The sequence below is a fragment of the Sciurus vulgaris genome, assembly GCF_902686455.1.
Source record: "Sciurus vulgaris genome assembly, chromosome: 1".
Taxonomy (NCBI): domain Eukaryota; kingdom Metazoa; phylum Chordata; class Mammalia; order Rodentia; family Sciuridae; genus Sciurus; species Sciurus vulgaris.
In genome coordinates, this window is record NC_136461.1 from 23478774 (window position 1) to 23493123 (window position 14350).

Sequence of the window (14350 nt, forward strand, 5' to 3'; positions counted from 1 at the left end):
ACACCCTTCCACTGTGTCTTTCTTAAATCTCCCACCCCTGGCTGACTTGTCACAAAGTTCTCCTACTTCTCCCTATAATTCTGTGTGATGCTGGCTTCTGCCCACCCCTGCTCCGTGACGGTGGGCGATCCCTGCAGGTTCTCATCTCAGCCCTTGTTTCCACTGAGCCCCTTCATCCCTGCTAATAGCCCAGTCGCTATCTGTAGATGTCCCCTGCGCCTCTGTCTTCAAGTCTGATTGTCCTTCTGAATTTCAGGTCAGCATTGCCAGTGGCCTTCCAGCCATCTCAACCTGATTTTCCATTTGCCTCAAATGCACTTAAAACCAGGCATTGCTCTTCCTTAAGCCAGTTCTTCTGGACTTCCCAATTTGTTGTTCTACCATTGAACACCGAAGCTTTAAAAGATAAAGCTTTTATCTCCCTCGCCTTCCACGGCCCATCAGCCATCAAAGCCCATGGATGTATTTACCAGAGTCATTCGAGACTGTTCTTCCCCATGCCAGGCATCATCACTGAGTTCAGGCCATTAACCAGACGGACAATCACAATAGAAAATAAAGGAGCTCTTCAGCTGGAAATAGTTTTCCCCACCATTGCTGGGACCCCACCCCATTCCTCTCTCTCTCCCAATGGGAATACAACTTCTTTACTTTTCACAGCCGAAGGTCAACTTGTCACCTTCATGTAGTGCACGGATCTTGATTTAAGTAAAGACAAGACTTCCATCACTCTGGGAGCTCACAGGGTATTGAAATCATTTTTTTCTTCTTTTTTCTTTTGGGTACTGTGGATGGAACCCAGCAGCACTTTACCACTGAGCTACATCCCCAGACCTTTTTTTATTTACTTACTTTTATTTTAAGGTGGGGCCCGGCTAAGTTGCTGAGGCAGGCCTGGAACCTGCGGTCCTCCTGCCGAGTTGCTGGGATTACAGGTGTGCACCACTATGGCCGGCAGCATGTTTTAATCTTGCATTGTAGGCTAGATCTAGTTAAGTATGAGACTGATGGTTAATACTTTCGTGATTTATTTGACAGATTTAAAAGACTTTATTTCTGAATATATTCATGATTCAGAACTTTAAAAAATATTTAAAAATATGATGCATAAAGTGTCTGTCCCATTCTTGTCTCCTATCTTTCAGACTGCAGTAGTCAGCTACTGTTAATCCTTGGAGAGTTTCCAGTTACTTTTTTTTTTACCTTGTTTTACACACACATAGACACACACACTTATTGTTTTTTACTTTGCTTTTTTAAAGATTATGTATCATAGCCATCTTTCTATACCAGTAGTGTTTTTTATGTTTACTTAGAATTATTAATATTCCATCATATGGTTGTAGCATAATTATTTTAACTATACTCCTTTGATGGACACTTTTTTTTTTCACAATATGAGAGGTTGAAAGCACCAGGGATGCTCTACCACTGAGCTACCTCTCTAGCACTTTTCATTTTTTTTGTTTTGTGATGGGGTCTTGCTGAGTTGCTGAGGCTGGGCTCAAATTTGTGATCCTCCTTAGCCATGAGTCACTAGAATTACAGGCATGTGCCACCACGCCCAGCTTGATGGATGTTTTGGTATTACAAGCAGTGCTGCAGTGAATAACCATATCTGTATGTCATTTTGATCATGTGCTAGTAGACTTGTAGAGACAGATCCCCAGAAGCGAAATTGCTGGGTCAGAGATGATGTGCATTTGTAATTTTGAGAGCTATTGCCAAATGGCCCTCCCTGGGCTTGTACCACTTTATGTTCCACCAGCAGTGACTGATAGTGCCAGAGATGGAGAGCGATGACTGAGTGTTTTCCCACAGCTTTGTCAATGTTATCAAATTTTGGATTTTGTGTGTTTGCACTGCTGGGGATCAAACCCAAGGCTGCACGCATGCTGGGCGAGTGCTCTACCACTGAGCTTTGTTCCCATCAAATTTTCAGATGTTTAATGAATAGAGGGGAAAATGACCCATCAGTGTGGTTTTAATTTGTGTTTATATTTTTTATGAGGGAGGTTGAACATCCTTTAATATGATTAAGGTACATTTGTATTTTTTTCTGCAAACCGTCCTTTGTCCTATTTTCTTTAAGGTTATTGTTCTTTTGCTTACCAATTTCTTGAAAGCTTGGTATGTATTATATAGATTACCCTTTTGTCTGACACATTTTGGCATTTCCCTTTGCCTTCGCTTGTGGCAATTTTTGCCCTGTAGAAGTTTCATTTTTTTGTAATCAAATGTTATCAGTCTTTCCTTTATGCCTTCTGATATTTGAGTCAGGTTTATAAAGGGCTTTTCTACTCTGAGTTTATAAGGTCTTCCATATTTTCTTATAGAACTTTTGTGGGTTTTTTTCATATTTAAGTCTGTGAGCCATATGGAATTTATCCTGTTATAAGGTTGGCTGTGTAAATGCAGCATAATTTTTTCCCCCAGAAGACTAAAAATTGTTCTAATGTGTCTTAGTCTATTTTATGTTGCTGTAACAGAACACCTGAGACTGGGTGATTTATTAACAATAGAAGTTAATTTTGGCTCACAGTTCTGGAGGCTGGAAAGTCAAAGGGCATGTGGGGAGGGTCCTGTTCTATGTCATAACATAACAGGCAACTAGAAGGGTCACATGGAGAGAGAGAAAGCAAGAGAGAGCTGAGGAAGCCAAACTCATTTTAAAAAATGAGAGCAAGAACTCATTCACTCCTAAGAGAATTACCCAGTCCCAATATTAATCCCTTCATGGAGGCAAATAACCTCAAGACCCAAATACTTCTTTTTTATTTTATAAATTTATTCCTAGGTGTGTGTATGCATGTACAGATACATATATTTACATTATAATTTATATATACATTTTTTGGGGGTTGCTGGGGATTGAGCAGGCTTTATGTATGCTTCACACATGTTCTACCCTGAACTACATGTCTGCTCTTCTCATTTTGTGTGTGTGTGGTGTGTGGTGTGTGTGTGTGGTGTGTGTGTATACACTTTCTTTCTTTCTTTTTTTTTGATACTGGGGATTGAACCCAGGGGTGCTTAACCTCTGGGCCACATCCCCAGACTTCATTTTATATTGTTGATGCTACTATAAATGGGAGTCCTTTATCCCATTATATCTCTAATCTGGTAGGGATTTTGTATATATGAAAGTTATTGATTTCTAATACTAATTATATAACTTCCTCCACTTTGGGAATACTCTTCTTGTTGGGATAATTTTACAGTTTATTCTTTTATATTGTCCAGGTGTACATCATTGTTATCTGTAAATAACAATAATTTTACCATTACTTTCCAATGATCCTTTTTCCAGTTTTTTCTCTAACCTAATTCCATTGGCTAATGTGTTACATGGTGGTGACAGTGGGCAACCTTGTCTTATTGCTGACTTTACTGGGAATGCTTCTCTTTGGATGCTAGATTTTGGGCTGAGATAGACATATTTTATCACCAATAAGCTTTTATTCAGAATAGATTGTAGACCAGAATCTATATCCTAAAGATTTAAAAAATAAGATGATCTGGTCTCAGTGGTGCACTCCTATAATCCCAACTACTCAAGACTAAGGAAGGAGGGTCAGAAGTTCCAGACCAACCCTGGGCAATTTAGGGAGACCCTATCTCAAAATAAAAACTAAAAAACGGTGCTGGGGTTTGTGGCTTAGTGGTAGAGCACTTGCCTAGCATGTGTGAGGCACTGAGTTTGATTTCAGCACCACATATAAATAAATGAATAAAATAAAGGTCCATCAACAACTAAAAATATATATAAAAAATTTATGTATATATATATATATATATATATAATTTTTAAAAAACTAAAAAAGGACTAGGCATGTAGCTCAGTGGTAGTGTGTCCCTGGGTTCAATCCCTAGTACTGCAAAAATAAATAGATAGATAGATGACTGTATATCTGCCTTTAAAATGCTTTTAAGGGCTGGCCACAGTGGCACACATCTGTAATTCCAGAGACTCAGGCGGCTGAGGCAAAGGATCAAAGTTCAAAGACAGCCTCAGCAATTAATGAGGCCCTAAGCAGTGAGCGAGACCCTGTCTCTATATAAAAATAAAAAGGGTTGAAGACATGACTTGGTGGTTAAGTGCCCCTAGGTTCAATCCCTGGTTCCAAAAAACTTAATAAATAAAGAAATTTTTTAAATAAAATGCTTTGGCTGGGGTTGTGGCTAAGTGGTAAGCACTTGCTGGTATGCGTGAGGCCCTGAGTTGGATCTTCAGCACCACATAAAAATAAATGAATAAAATAAGGTCTATCAACCTCTTAAAAAATTTTTTTAAAATAAATAAATAAATAAAATGCTTATAAGGCCAGTGCAGTGGCACAACCTGTAGTCTCAGTGACATTGGGAGGTTGAAGCAAGAGAATTGTTTGAGCCAAGATTTTAAAACCTGCCTGGGCAACACAGTGAGACCCTGTCTCAAAAATCTAAAGATTAAAAAAAAAAAAGAAAAAATGAATTAAAGGCTTATAGTGGAAGACAAATACAAAATTAGTATTATAGAGGTCACATTAGAGTTATGTTTGGATAGAATGGAGACAAAAAGAATGATAGGTAGCTCATTAGCTTGAACCCTGTGTCAAATGAAATTGCAAAGAACAATGTACATATTATCTTACCAGTACATATATCAACACAGTTTGCAATTGAACTGATTATAAAATGCCCCTTGACTTAGGACCAACATATAGGAAAAAATCATATAAAGAACTTTTTCATTTGTTGGATACCCTCTCATGTGCCAAACATTAAAACTAAGACAGGATGTATACTAGACAGAATAGCACAATGTCTACTCATGCAGGTATCACAGTAATAAGGAAAACCTATATAAAAATGGACCAATGAATATAATCCAGCAATTGCCATGAAGTACATGAATTAGGCACAAGGAATCAAAGAGGAAGTAATGATTGAATCGAGGTCCTCTTAGATGGAGAACGTGGTTGTGTTGTGGGACAAGAACAATAGGTACCAAAAACTTAGCAGCATGAAGGCCATAGTATGCCCAGGACCCCCCCCTAGCTTAAGAGTGGGAGGTAGAGAGGTGGTGGAGATGAGCAGGCAGAATTGGTAGAGCCAGGTCTCCAAGGGGTATTGAAACAGTTACAAAATGTGTGCTTCACTAGGGGGCAGGAAGGAGCTACTGAAGAATTCCCAACAGCAGAGTCTGAACAGATAGCCTGCCGGAGGGTGGATTGAAGGGAGACCTTTGGAAGTGTTACTCGTCTAATATTCTCTGTGTGATGTCATTTACCTTGCATGAGAATTATGCATGATAAATTACCCTAGAAGTTAGTGCCAGAGGAATGTTTATTTCTCTTAGGAAATGAAGGAGAATATATCAATCATTTGTGTTTCCCAGGTGGTTTTTTTTTGTTTTTTTTGTTTTTTTTTTTTTGGTTTGGCTTGTATTTCAAGGGTAAATAGTACTAAATGTAAATGATACAGAAACCATCTCTTCTTCATTTCTTCATTTCAAATGTTCTGCTTTTAAATATCACATTGTATATATATAATATATATATTACTAAATCCTTTTTAAAAGGACAAATGAGCTGGGCAAGGTGGCACATGCCTGTAATCCCAGTGACTTGGAAGCTGAGGCAGGAGAATCGAAAACTTCAAGGTCAGCCTCAGCAACTAAGTGAGAGCCCTGTCTCAAAATAAAATTAAAAAGGGCTGATGATGTGGCTTAGTGTTTTAAACATCCCTGTTTTAATCCCTTGTATCCCCCAAAAAGAACAGATGATCAACTTGAAAAATACAGAAAAAAAGAAAGAAAATGTAAATTCCTAAAATTCTACCACTCAGCAGTTATTCACGGTTAACGTTTTGTTATAAACCTTGCAGTAATTTGTGTGCATGTGTATCTTTAACAAAATAAGACTGATATCAATAGTTTTTGTGTGCTTTCCTTTTCATTAAACATTATATTGTTAATATTTTTCTTGTTAAATGCTCTCCAAAAACATAATTTTTAAAAGGCTGAATAATTTTCCATCAAATGCATCATCATTTATGTAACATTTTTGTCTATCTTACTTGTTTTTTAGAGTAGTTCAAAGTGAGGTTCTGGTCCAGTACAGTGGCACACACCAGTAATCCTAGTGACTCGAGAGGCTGAGGCAGGAGGATCACAAGTTCAAGGCCAGCCTCAGCAACTTAGCTCAAACTAAAAAATAAAAAGAACTGAGTTTGTAGCTGAAAGGTAAAGTGCCCTGGGTTCAATCCCCAGTACTGCCAAAAAAAAAAAAAAAAAAGAAAGAAAGAAAGGTGAGATTCTGGAGTCAAACTGCCTGGGTTCAGATCTTTTCTTTACTAGCTGTTGGTTAGATGTTCTCAGAGAAGTTTACTCTCTGAACTTTTGCTTCTTCATCTGTAAAATGGGGATATTGTTAATCTGTACTTCGTAGTTGTGAGGAGAATTGTGGGCATTACTTGAAGTACTTAGATTGGTGTCTTACATATGTGCTCAATAAGTATTCAAAATTTCCCTAACTTTTGAGATTATCAGTAACATTATAGTGAACATGCTTTGACCTTTGACTACCTTTCTATTTTCTTAAAACGAATCCCCAGAATTAGAAGTATTGGGCCAAGGATGTAAATTTTTTTTAGCTCTTTAAGTGGGAATACCAAAACAATTCTAGTTTTATAACAACTATACCCTTCCTTATTAGCAATGTAGGATAATGCCATCTGTTTTTTTTGTTTTGTTTTGTTTTGTTTTTGTGGTGCCAGGAATTGAACCCAGGGCCTTGTGCATGCAAAACAAACACTCTACCAACTGAGCTATTCCCCAGCCCAGGATAATGCCATCTCATCAAACTCTGATCATCACTTATTAAAATCTTTCGAGCTGCTGGGCATGGTGGTGCACACCTGTAATACCAGCACTTGGGAAATTCGAGGCTGGAGATTACAAGTTCGAGGCCAGCCTGGGCAATTTAGCTGAGAATCCCAGCAACTTAGCGAGACCCAGTCTCAAAATAAAAAGAGCCAGATGTAGCTCAGTGGTGAAGTACCCCTAGGTTCAATTCCCAATCCCGCCCCCCACACCAAAAAAAAAAGTTGAAGAAATAATTCCAGGGATCAGAAAAATGCAGCAATAACAAGTTCAGCAATACTAAGTTGGAAACACATTGAGTTTGAAGTATCTTCTGCCTCTTGTTGGTGATCAATAATAATGGCAGCAGCTCACAGGCAGCTACCATAATGCCAGGTGACTGTTTGCAGTTACAATGTCTTCTTGAGTCTTTCCGGTCCCCTCAGGTGCTGCAGTCTTGCAGCTCTCCTTTGCTGGTGAGGAGATGATGGTGTAGACTGCAGCAGAGCAGGGTTTAAATCCATTCTGTTTGATCTCATATCCCTTGTCTTTGTCCACTGTTATTTCTGTTGTTTCCAAGTCCTGCCCATTCTGCCTCCTTGACTCCTTTCCATCCCTACCTCCATCTACCTCAGTTCCTACCCCACCTTTTTTGCCTGCATTGCAGCTGCCTCCTGCCTGGTTCTACCGCTGTGTTCTTACTCTTCTGCAGTCTGATCAAATGCCAAGTTGCCTCTTTCCTCTGCATAAAACCCTTTAGTGGTCCCCCAGTGTGTACAGGGTTAAGTCCAAATTCTGTAACAAGGCAAACTGTACCACCTCCACTTTCTCCATCTCTTGCCTCTGGTGCTCTGGCCACACTGAACAGCATACTTCGTCTTCTGAACACACCTATCTGTTCAATATCTGTTCACCTCTGCTTAAATGATTTCCTCTGCCTGGAACGCTCTTCCTTTCTCTTGGTGAAAGCCTGCTTGCCTTTCCAGCTTCAACTCCAGCCTCACCTCACCTATGAAACTTTCTGTACTAGTTTCCTAGTGCTGCTGTAACAAATTATCACAAACTGGGTGGTTTAAAACAATATAAGTTTATTTTCTTTTAGTTCTGGAGGCCAGAAGTGTGAAATCACGGGCTCAGCGGGCTATGCTCCCTCTGAAAGCTCTGGGGAAGAATCCTTCCTTACTTCTGCCCGCTTCTGTGACTGCCAGCTGTCCTTGACACTCCTTGCCTTCCTAGCTGCGTCACTCCAGTCTCTGCTTCTGTCTTACTTGACCATCTCCCTCCATGTGTCTTCTCTATGCCTTCATGTCTTCAGGACACTAGTCATTGACTTTAGTGGCCCTTCTTAATTGAGTTGCATCTGAACTTGCTTATATTTGCAGAGGCTTTACTCACACATGAGTTCATGTTCCCGGGCATCAGGGGTTGGGACTTCTGCATATCATTTGGGGGGTTACAATTCAACCCACATCTTCCCTGTGCCTTCCCTTCTTTGTGCCCCCTAAACACTTCTGCCGAACTGTCCATAACATTACACCAACTTGTTTTAACTTTGTTTTTCTTTTTTAGAATGAGAGCGTGTCTCAGTCATGTCAGGATGCTCAGAGCATCTGAAGTTGTGGGTGTTACTAATTGAATGTATCCAAGTGGGGCTGGCTCTAGTAGGCACCTGGGTGTCTGTTAATGGCTATGATGGACATGAATAATATGGAATTTTTAGTATACAGGTAGTGTTTGGAATTGCATGTAATTGCAGTATCAGCTTTTAGTGTTCCAGAATCCTAGAATTCTGGGCTGTTTTTAAGTTCTGAAGTATTTTTAGGTATAAACTGTTATTTGGTGTTCCATGATGTAAATAATTTGTGTTTTGAGACATGCCTAGAGAGTTATCTACTGCATTTAGGTTTCATATCCAACAGGATACACTTTTGTTTTAAAATATATTTTTAATTTGTAGGTGGACATAATACCTCTATTTTATTTATTTATTTTTATGTGGTACTGAGGATTGAACCCAGTGCCTCACACATGCTAGGAAAACACTCTACCACTGAGCTACAACCCCAGCCCCCAACAGGATACACTTTTAAAGAAGGTATACTTACTATATTTTTTCGTGTGCATGTTTTTATTGGTACATTATGATTATATATAATAGTGGTATTCATTGTTAGAAATTTGCATATGCACACAATATAACAATGTAATTTGTGTATTTCACTCCCCACTGACTACAATGTTCTTTAACATCTTTACAGGGCTGGGATGTAGCTCATTGGTAGAGAACTTGCCCAGCATGCAAAAGAAAAAAATCCTTACAAGGTACATTTTGTTTTCTTTTATTTTATTTTATTGGTGCTAGGGGTTGAACCTAGAACCTTGTATATGATAGGCAATAACACTAACCACTGAGATACATCCCCCATCCTTTTTTTTTTTTAGTTTTGTGACAAGGTCTCACTAAGTTGCACAGACTGGCCTTGAACTTGCAATGCACCCACCTCAGCCTTCTGAGTAGCTGGAATTATAGGCGTACACCACTGTGCTCAGCTGATACCAGTACCATGTTTGATACTGTGCAAAATCCATGCCAGAAAGGTCATTTTATCTCAGTTTTGCATTTGCTAATTTGAAGCCATGGACACAGTGAGCAGACTACACGCTTGCACTGCCCTGAAGACACTGCAGGGTGTGAACGGTATGAAGTGACAGCATAGACTCCTACAGCTTCTGTAGCCCAGAGCCACAAGGGCCTTAATTACTTTGCATAGTTCCTATTCCCTAGAAAATAATGCCACCAGAAGGACTCATCCCTGAGAATTCTAGATAAATGGTATTTTACTATCCTTATTCTATTCCAGTACCAAGTTCTTCCCTGCTTTTCTAGTATGATTGATACATTAGAATTTTTAGGGGTTAGGGGTGTAGAGCAATTGGCTAACAAGGAGAAGGCCCTAAGTTTAATCCCCAAAAAAAGGTTTTGGTGAACTATGATGCAACCGTAATACTCTGGCCACTTTACATCTGGGGCTGTATTAGCTGACTGGTGATGTAACATAAATGTCCTGGGTAATTGAGGCAAATTGCCTATTTTTGACAGAATTACTCAGAAGCGGGATGAAATTCCCTATCTGCTCTTTTCCAGATACATCTGACAAATTCTCCCCCAACCAGGCCTTTGACCTATGTCTCTTTAGGAGAATGATTTCATTTATCTGTCCTCATCTAGAAAATACTGAATATTATAAGTACATATACTCAACAGCAAAATATATCTGAAACAATTAATACACATCATGGCACCAAAAGTTTCTATCATTTTGAGGATGTCTTTAAAAAAAAAAACCCAACAACTGGATTGGGTTTTGGCTCAGTGGTAGAGCGCTTGCCTAGCATGTGTGAGGCACTGGGTTTGATCCTCAGCACCACATAAAAATAAATGAATAAATAAAGGTATTGTGTTCATCTACAACCAAAAATTTTAAAAAAACAAAATTTTAAAAATTTTATTCCTTTAAGAAAAAAAAAAAAAAGCAACAACTGCCACATTTAGTAGCCCATGCCTATAAACCTTGGGAGGCTAAAGCAGGAGAATCACAAGTTTGAGGTCAGCCTTAGCAATTTAGTGAGACCCTGTCTCAAAATAAAATATAGGGCTGGGGATATAGCTCAGTCGGTAGAGTGCTTGCCTCGCAAGCCCAAGGCCCTGGGTTCAAATCCCCAGCACCGCAAAAAAAATAAAACAAAATAAAATAAAATATAAAAGGAGCTGGCCATGTAACTCAGTGGTTAAGTGTCACTGGGTTCAATCCCCAGTACCAAGAATGCGAAACAAACATGCGAAACAAAACCTAGCAACTTGTGCTGGCATCTTACAACATAAATTGATTATTTTAGGATCTTATTGTAAGAAGCATGAATATATGTGGTATTACTTTGTTGTTGTTGTTGTTGTTGTTGTTGTAGATGGACAGCATGCCTTTATTCTATTTTTATGTGGTGCTGAGGATCGAACCCAGGGCCTCACACATGCTAGGCAAGCGCTTTCCCACTGAGCTACAGTCCCAGTCCATGGTATTACATTTAACTACAATAAAATAAAAGTGTTGAAGTTGGAACAGTCTGCACAGATCACACAGTCCTATCTCCTGCCAAGTGCATTCACCCTAAATCAGTGACATTCTACCTCTGATATAGTAGTGACATAAAAATCCCCACTTTGCAAAGGAGACAGTTCTGTTGTTGAGCAGCTTAACCATTATTTCTCAAAAAAAGTTTTGTTTTTTTTTTCTTTTACCAAAACCCTCATTAAGATATATATTTTATAGGGGCTAGAGGTATCTCAGTGGTAGTGTTTGCCTCAGATGCATGAAGACTAGGGGGATGTAGCTCAATGGTAAAGTGCTCCTGGGTTCAATCCCCATTACCAAACAAACAAACAAAAACTTTGCCTACCCTAAGGCAAACAGGAGATTTTCTCCTGTTTTCTTCTAGAAATTTAACTTTTACGTTTAGTTCTATGATTTATTTTCAAGTTAAATTTTGTAGGGGCTGAGGTTGTGGCTCAGTGGCAAAGTGCTTGCCTAGCACATGTGAGGCACCTAGTTCATCCTCAGCACCACATAAAAATCAATAAATAAAATAAAGGTATTGTGTTCATCTACAACTAAAAAATTTTTTTAAAAAATTTTATATTATATATAGTTGTATTAGTCCATTTTCTATATTATATTTGTTACTATAACATAGTACCTGAGGCTGGAAACTTTATAAGGAAAAGAAGTTTATTTAAATCATGGTTTTGGAGGCTAGAAAGTTCAGACATTGTAGCACCAGTTCTATTGAGGGCTCCTTGACTGCATCGCATCTTGGCAGATGGTACCATGGTGGGAGCACTTGCAAGAGGGAGAGATCACATGGTGAAACAGTAAACCAGAGAGCAGAAAGGAGATTGTTTATAACAACTCATTCTTGCATTTGCATCCAGGGTGCCACAGAACTACCTTAATCTCTTCCCAGGGCAGCGACCCCAAGTGAGACCTAAAGACTTCCCACTAGGCTCTACCTCCTGAAGGTCCCACCTGTCACCTCTCAAAAATCATCACAGCGGGGACTAGTATTATCTCTTCTTTTAGGGTTCGACAGAGTTCAACACTGAAGTGGGCACAGTGACACACACACCTGGGACTCAGGAGGTTGAGGCAGAAGGATGACAAGTTCTAGGCCAACCTCAGCAATTTAGTGAGAGACTGTCTCAAAATAAAAAATAAAAAGGACTGGGGATGTAGCTTGGTGGTACCGTGCCCCTGGGTTCCACCCCCAGTGCTTCCCTGACCCCTCCCCCACAAAAAAAAACCAACACTGAAGCCATTTGGGCCTAGGGTATCTTTGTTGAAAGTTTTAAAACGTAACATTTTCAGCATGATACAGTGATGCACACCTGTAATCCCAGCCAGTTCAGGAGGCTGAGGTGGGATTGCAAGTTGGAGGCCAGCCTCAGCAATTCAGTGGTAGAGCATGCCTGGATTCAGTCCCCAGTGCTGCAAAAATAAATTGTTTCCATTTCTTTAATATTGTATCTTTGATTTCCTTACTTTACATGGCAGTTCAGATTTTCTATTTTTTCTAGTGTTTATTTTGATCATTATATTGCTTAAGTAATTTTTCCATTTCATTTATTTGTTAAGTTTATTGACTTTTGGTCATAATATTTTGCTTTATTATTTTATTTTATTATTTTACTTTATTTTTGATACTAAGAATTTAACTCAGGGTGCTTTACCACTGAGCTACATCCCAGCCCTTTTAATTTTTTAGTTGTAGGTGGACACAATACCTTTATTTGTTTTTATTTTTTTTATGTGGTGCTGAGGATCGAACCCAGGGCCTCACACATGCTAGGCAAGCACACTACCCCTGAGCCACAAACCCAGCCCAACCCTTTTTATTTTTAGACAGGACCTTATTAAATTGCTTAGGGCCTCACTAAATTGCTGAGTCTGGCTTTGAACTTACAATCCTCCTGCCTCAGCCTCCTGAGCCACAAGATTACAGGCGTGTGTCACTGTGCCTGGCTTGTTTTTATTTTTTATTTTATTTATTTATTTATTTTTTTGCAGTGCTGGGGATTGAACCCAGGGCCTAGTGCTTGCAAGGCAAGCACTCTACCAACTGAGCTATCTCCCCAGCCCACTGTTTTTATTTTTTAATATAGGATCTATCATGATGCTTCCCTCTTTCATCCCTGATATTGGTAATTGATGTCTTATTTCTTTTCTTTTCTTGATTGATCTTGCTAGAAGTTGATCAGTTTTATTGGTTTATTGATAATGACATAGAAAGTCAGTTTTTGGTTTCAATGATTTTTCTCTAGCATTTGTTCAATTTTCATTTTGCTAATTTCTCATCTTGCCTTTATTATTTCATTCCCACTACATACTTGCATTGAGTTTAATTTGATCTCCTTTTTTCCTAGCTTCTTGGGTTGGAACTTAACTCATTAATTTTTTTTGGTACTGAGGATCGAACCCCAGAGGCTCTCTACTACCAGGCTTCATCCTGAATTTTTTATTTAAAACTTCTTTTATGGCCTAACCTATGATTTATCTTAGTGAATGATTGCTGTTCACTTTTTAATAATGTCTAACTTGCTGTTGTATATATTCTAAATGTTAATTTAGTCAAGTTGGTTGATCGTATTGCTCAAATGTTTTATGACATTGATTTTCCAACTCCTCTATTAATTACTTACAGAGGAGTGTTGAAATACATAACTGTAATTGTGAAATTCACTGTTTCCTCTTTCATGTCTACTATTTTTTTTTTTATATATTTCGAAGCTTTGTTATTTGATACATAAGTACAGTTGATATATCTTCTTGTTGAATTAATCCTTTTATAATTATATCTTTTTAGCTCTGGTAATATTTCTTGTCTTAAGCCTGCTTTATCTAATATTAATATTATCAGCCATTCCAGTGTGTTCATAGTATACTTTTTAATATATGAGTCTTCCTTTTTCATCTACCTTATATGTGTGTGTGCACGTGCATGCTGGAGATTGAATCTAGGAACTCACACATGCTAAGTATGTACTCTACCACCAAGCTGTGCCCCACCTCTAATAACCTATTTAAATGGAGTTTAGACTATTTGCATTTAAAGTGATTATCAGTATAGTGGAATAAAGGTACTGTCTTACTTCTTGTACTTACGCCACTATTTTTTTCTTCCTTTCCCCCTCTCTTTCCTTATCCTACCTCAATAAAAGAACATTGAGCATTTCTTAGGATTTGGTCTCCACAATTAGCTTATTAGCTTAATCCATTGTACTTTTAGTGCTTGCTCAAGGGGTTACAGTGTGCACTTTCCTTCATTATAATATGCATATCACTTGTCACACATCACGTTATATAGCTTGATATGTAGTAGGGTTGGTAACTCACAGCCTACAGGCCAAATCTGGAACACAGCCACGATCATTTATTACATGTCCTTAATGGCAGA

At 38.6% G+C, this 14350-nt stretch overlaps 1 protein-coding gene across 1 annotated transcript in view; it reads left to right on the top strand.

The window, feature by feature from the left end:
- ZBTB8A (zinc finger and BTB domain containing 8A) overlaps nt 1-14350 on the top strand; it is a 41547-nt gene that overhangs the window by 12900 nt on the left and 14297 nt on the right. Inside the window, 1 exon segment of the mRNA XM_079152337.1 lies at nt 9103-9166. Coding sequence (XP_079008463.1) covers nt 9141-9166 — 26 coding nt within the window. The 5' untranslated portion in view covers nt 9103-9140.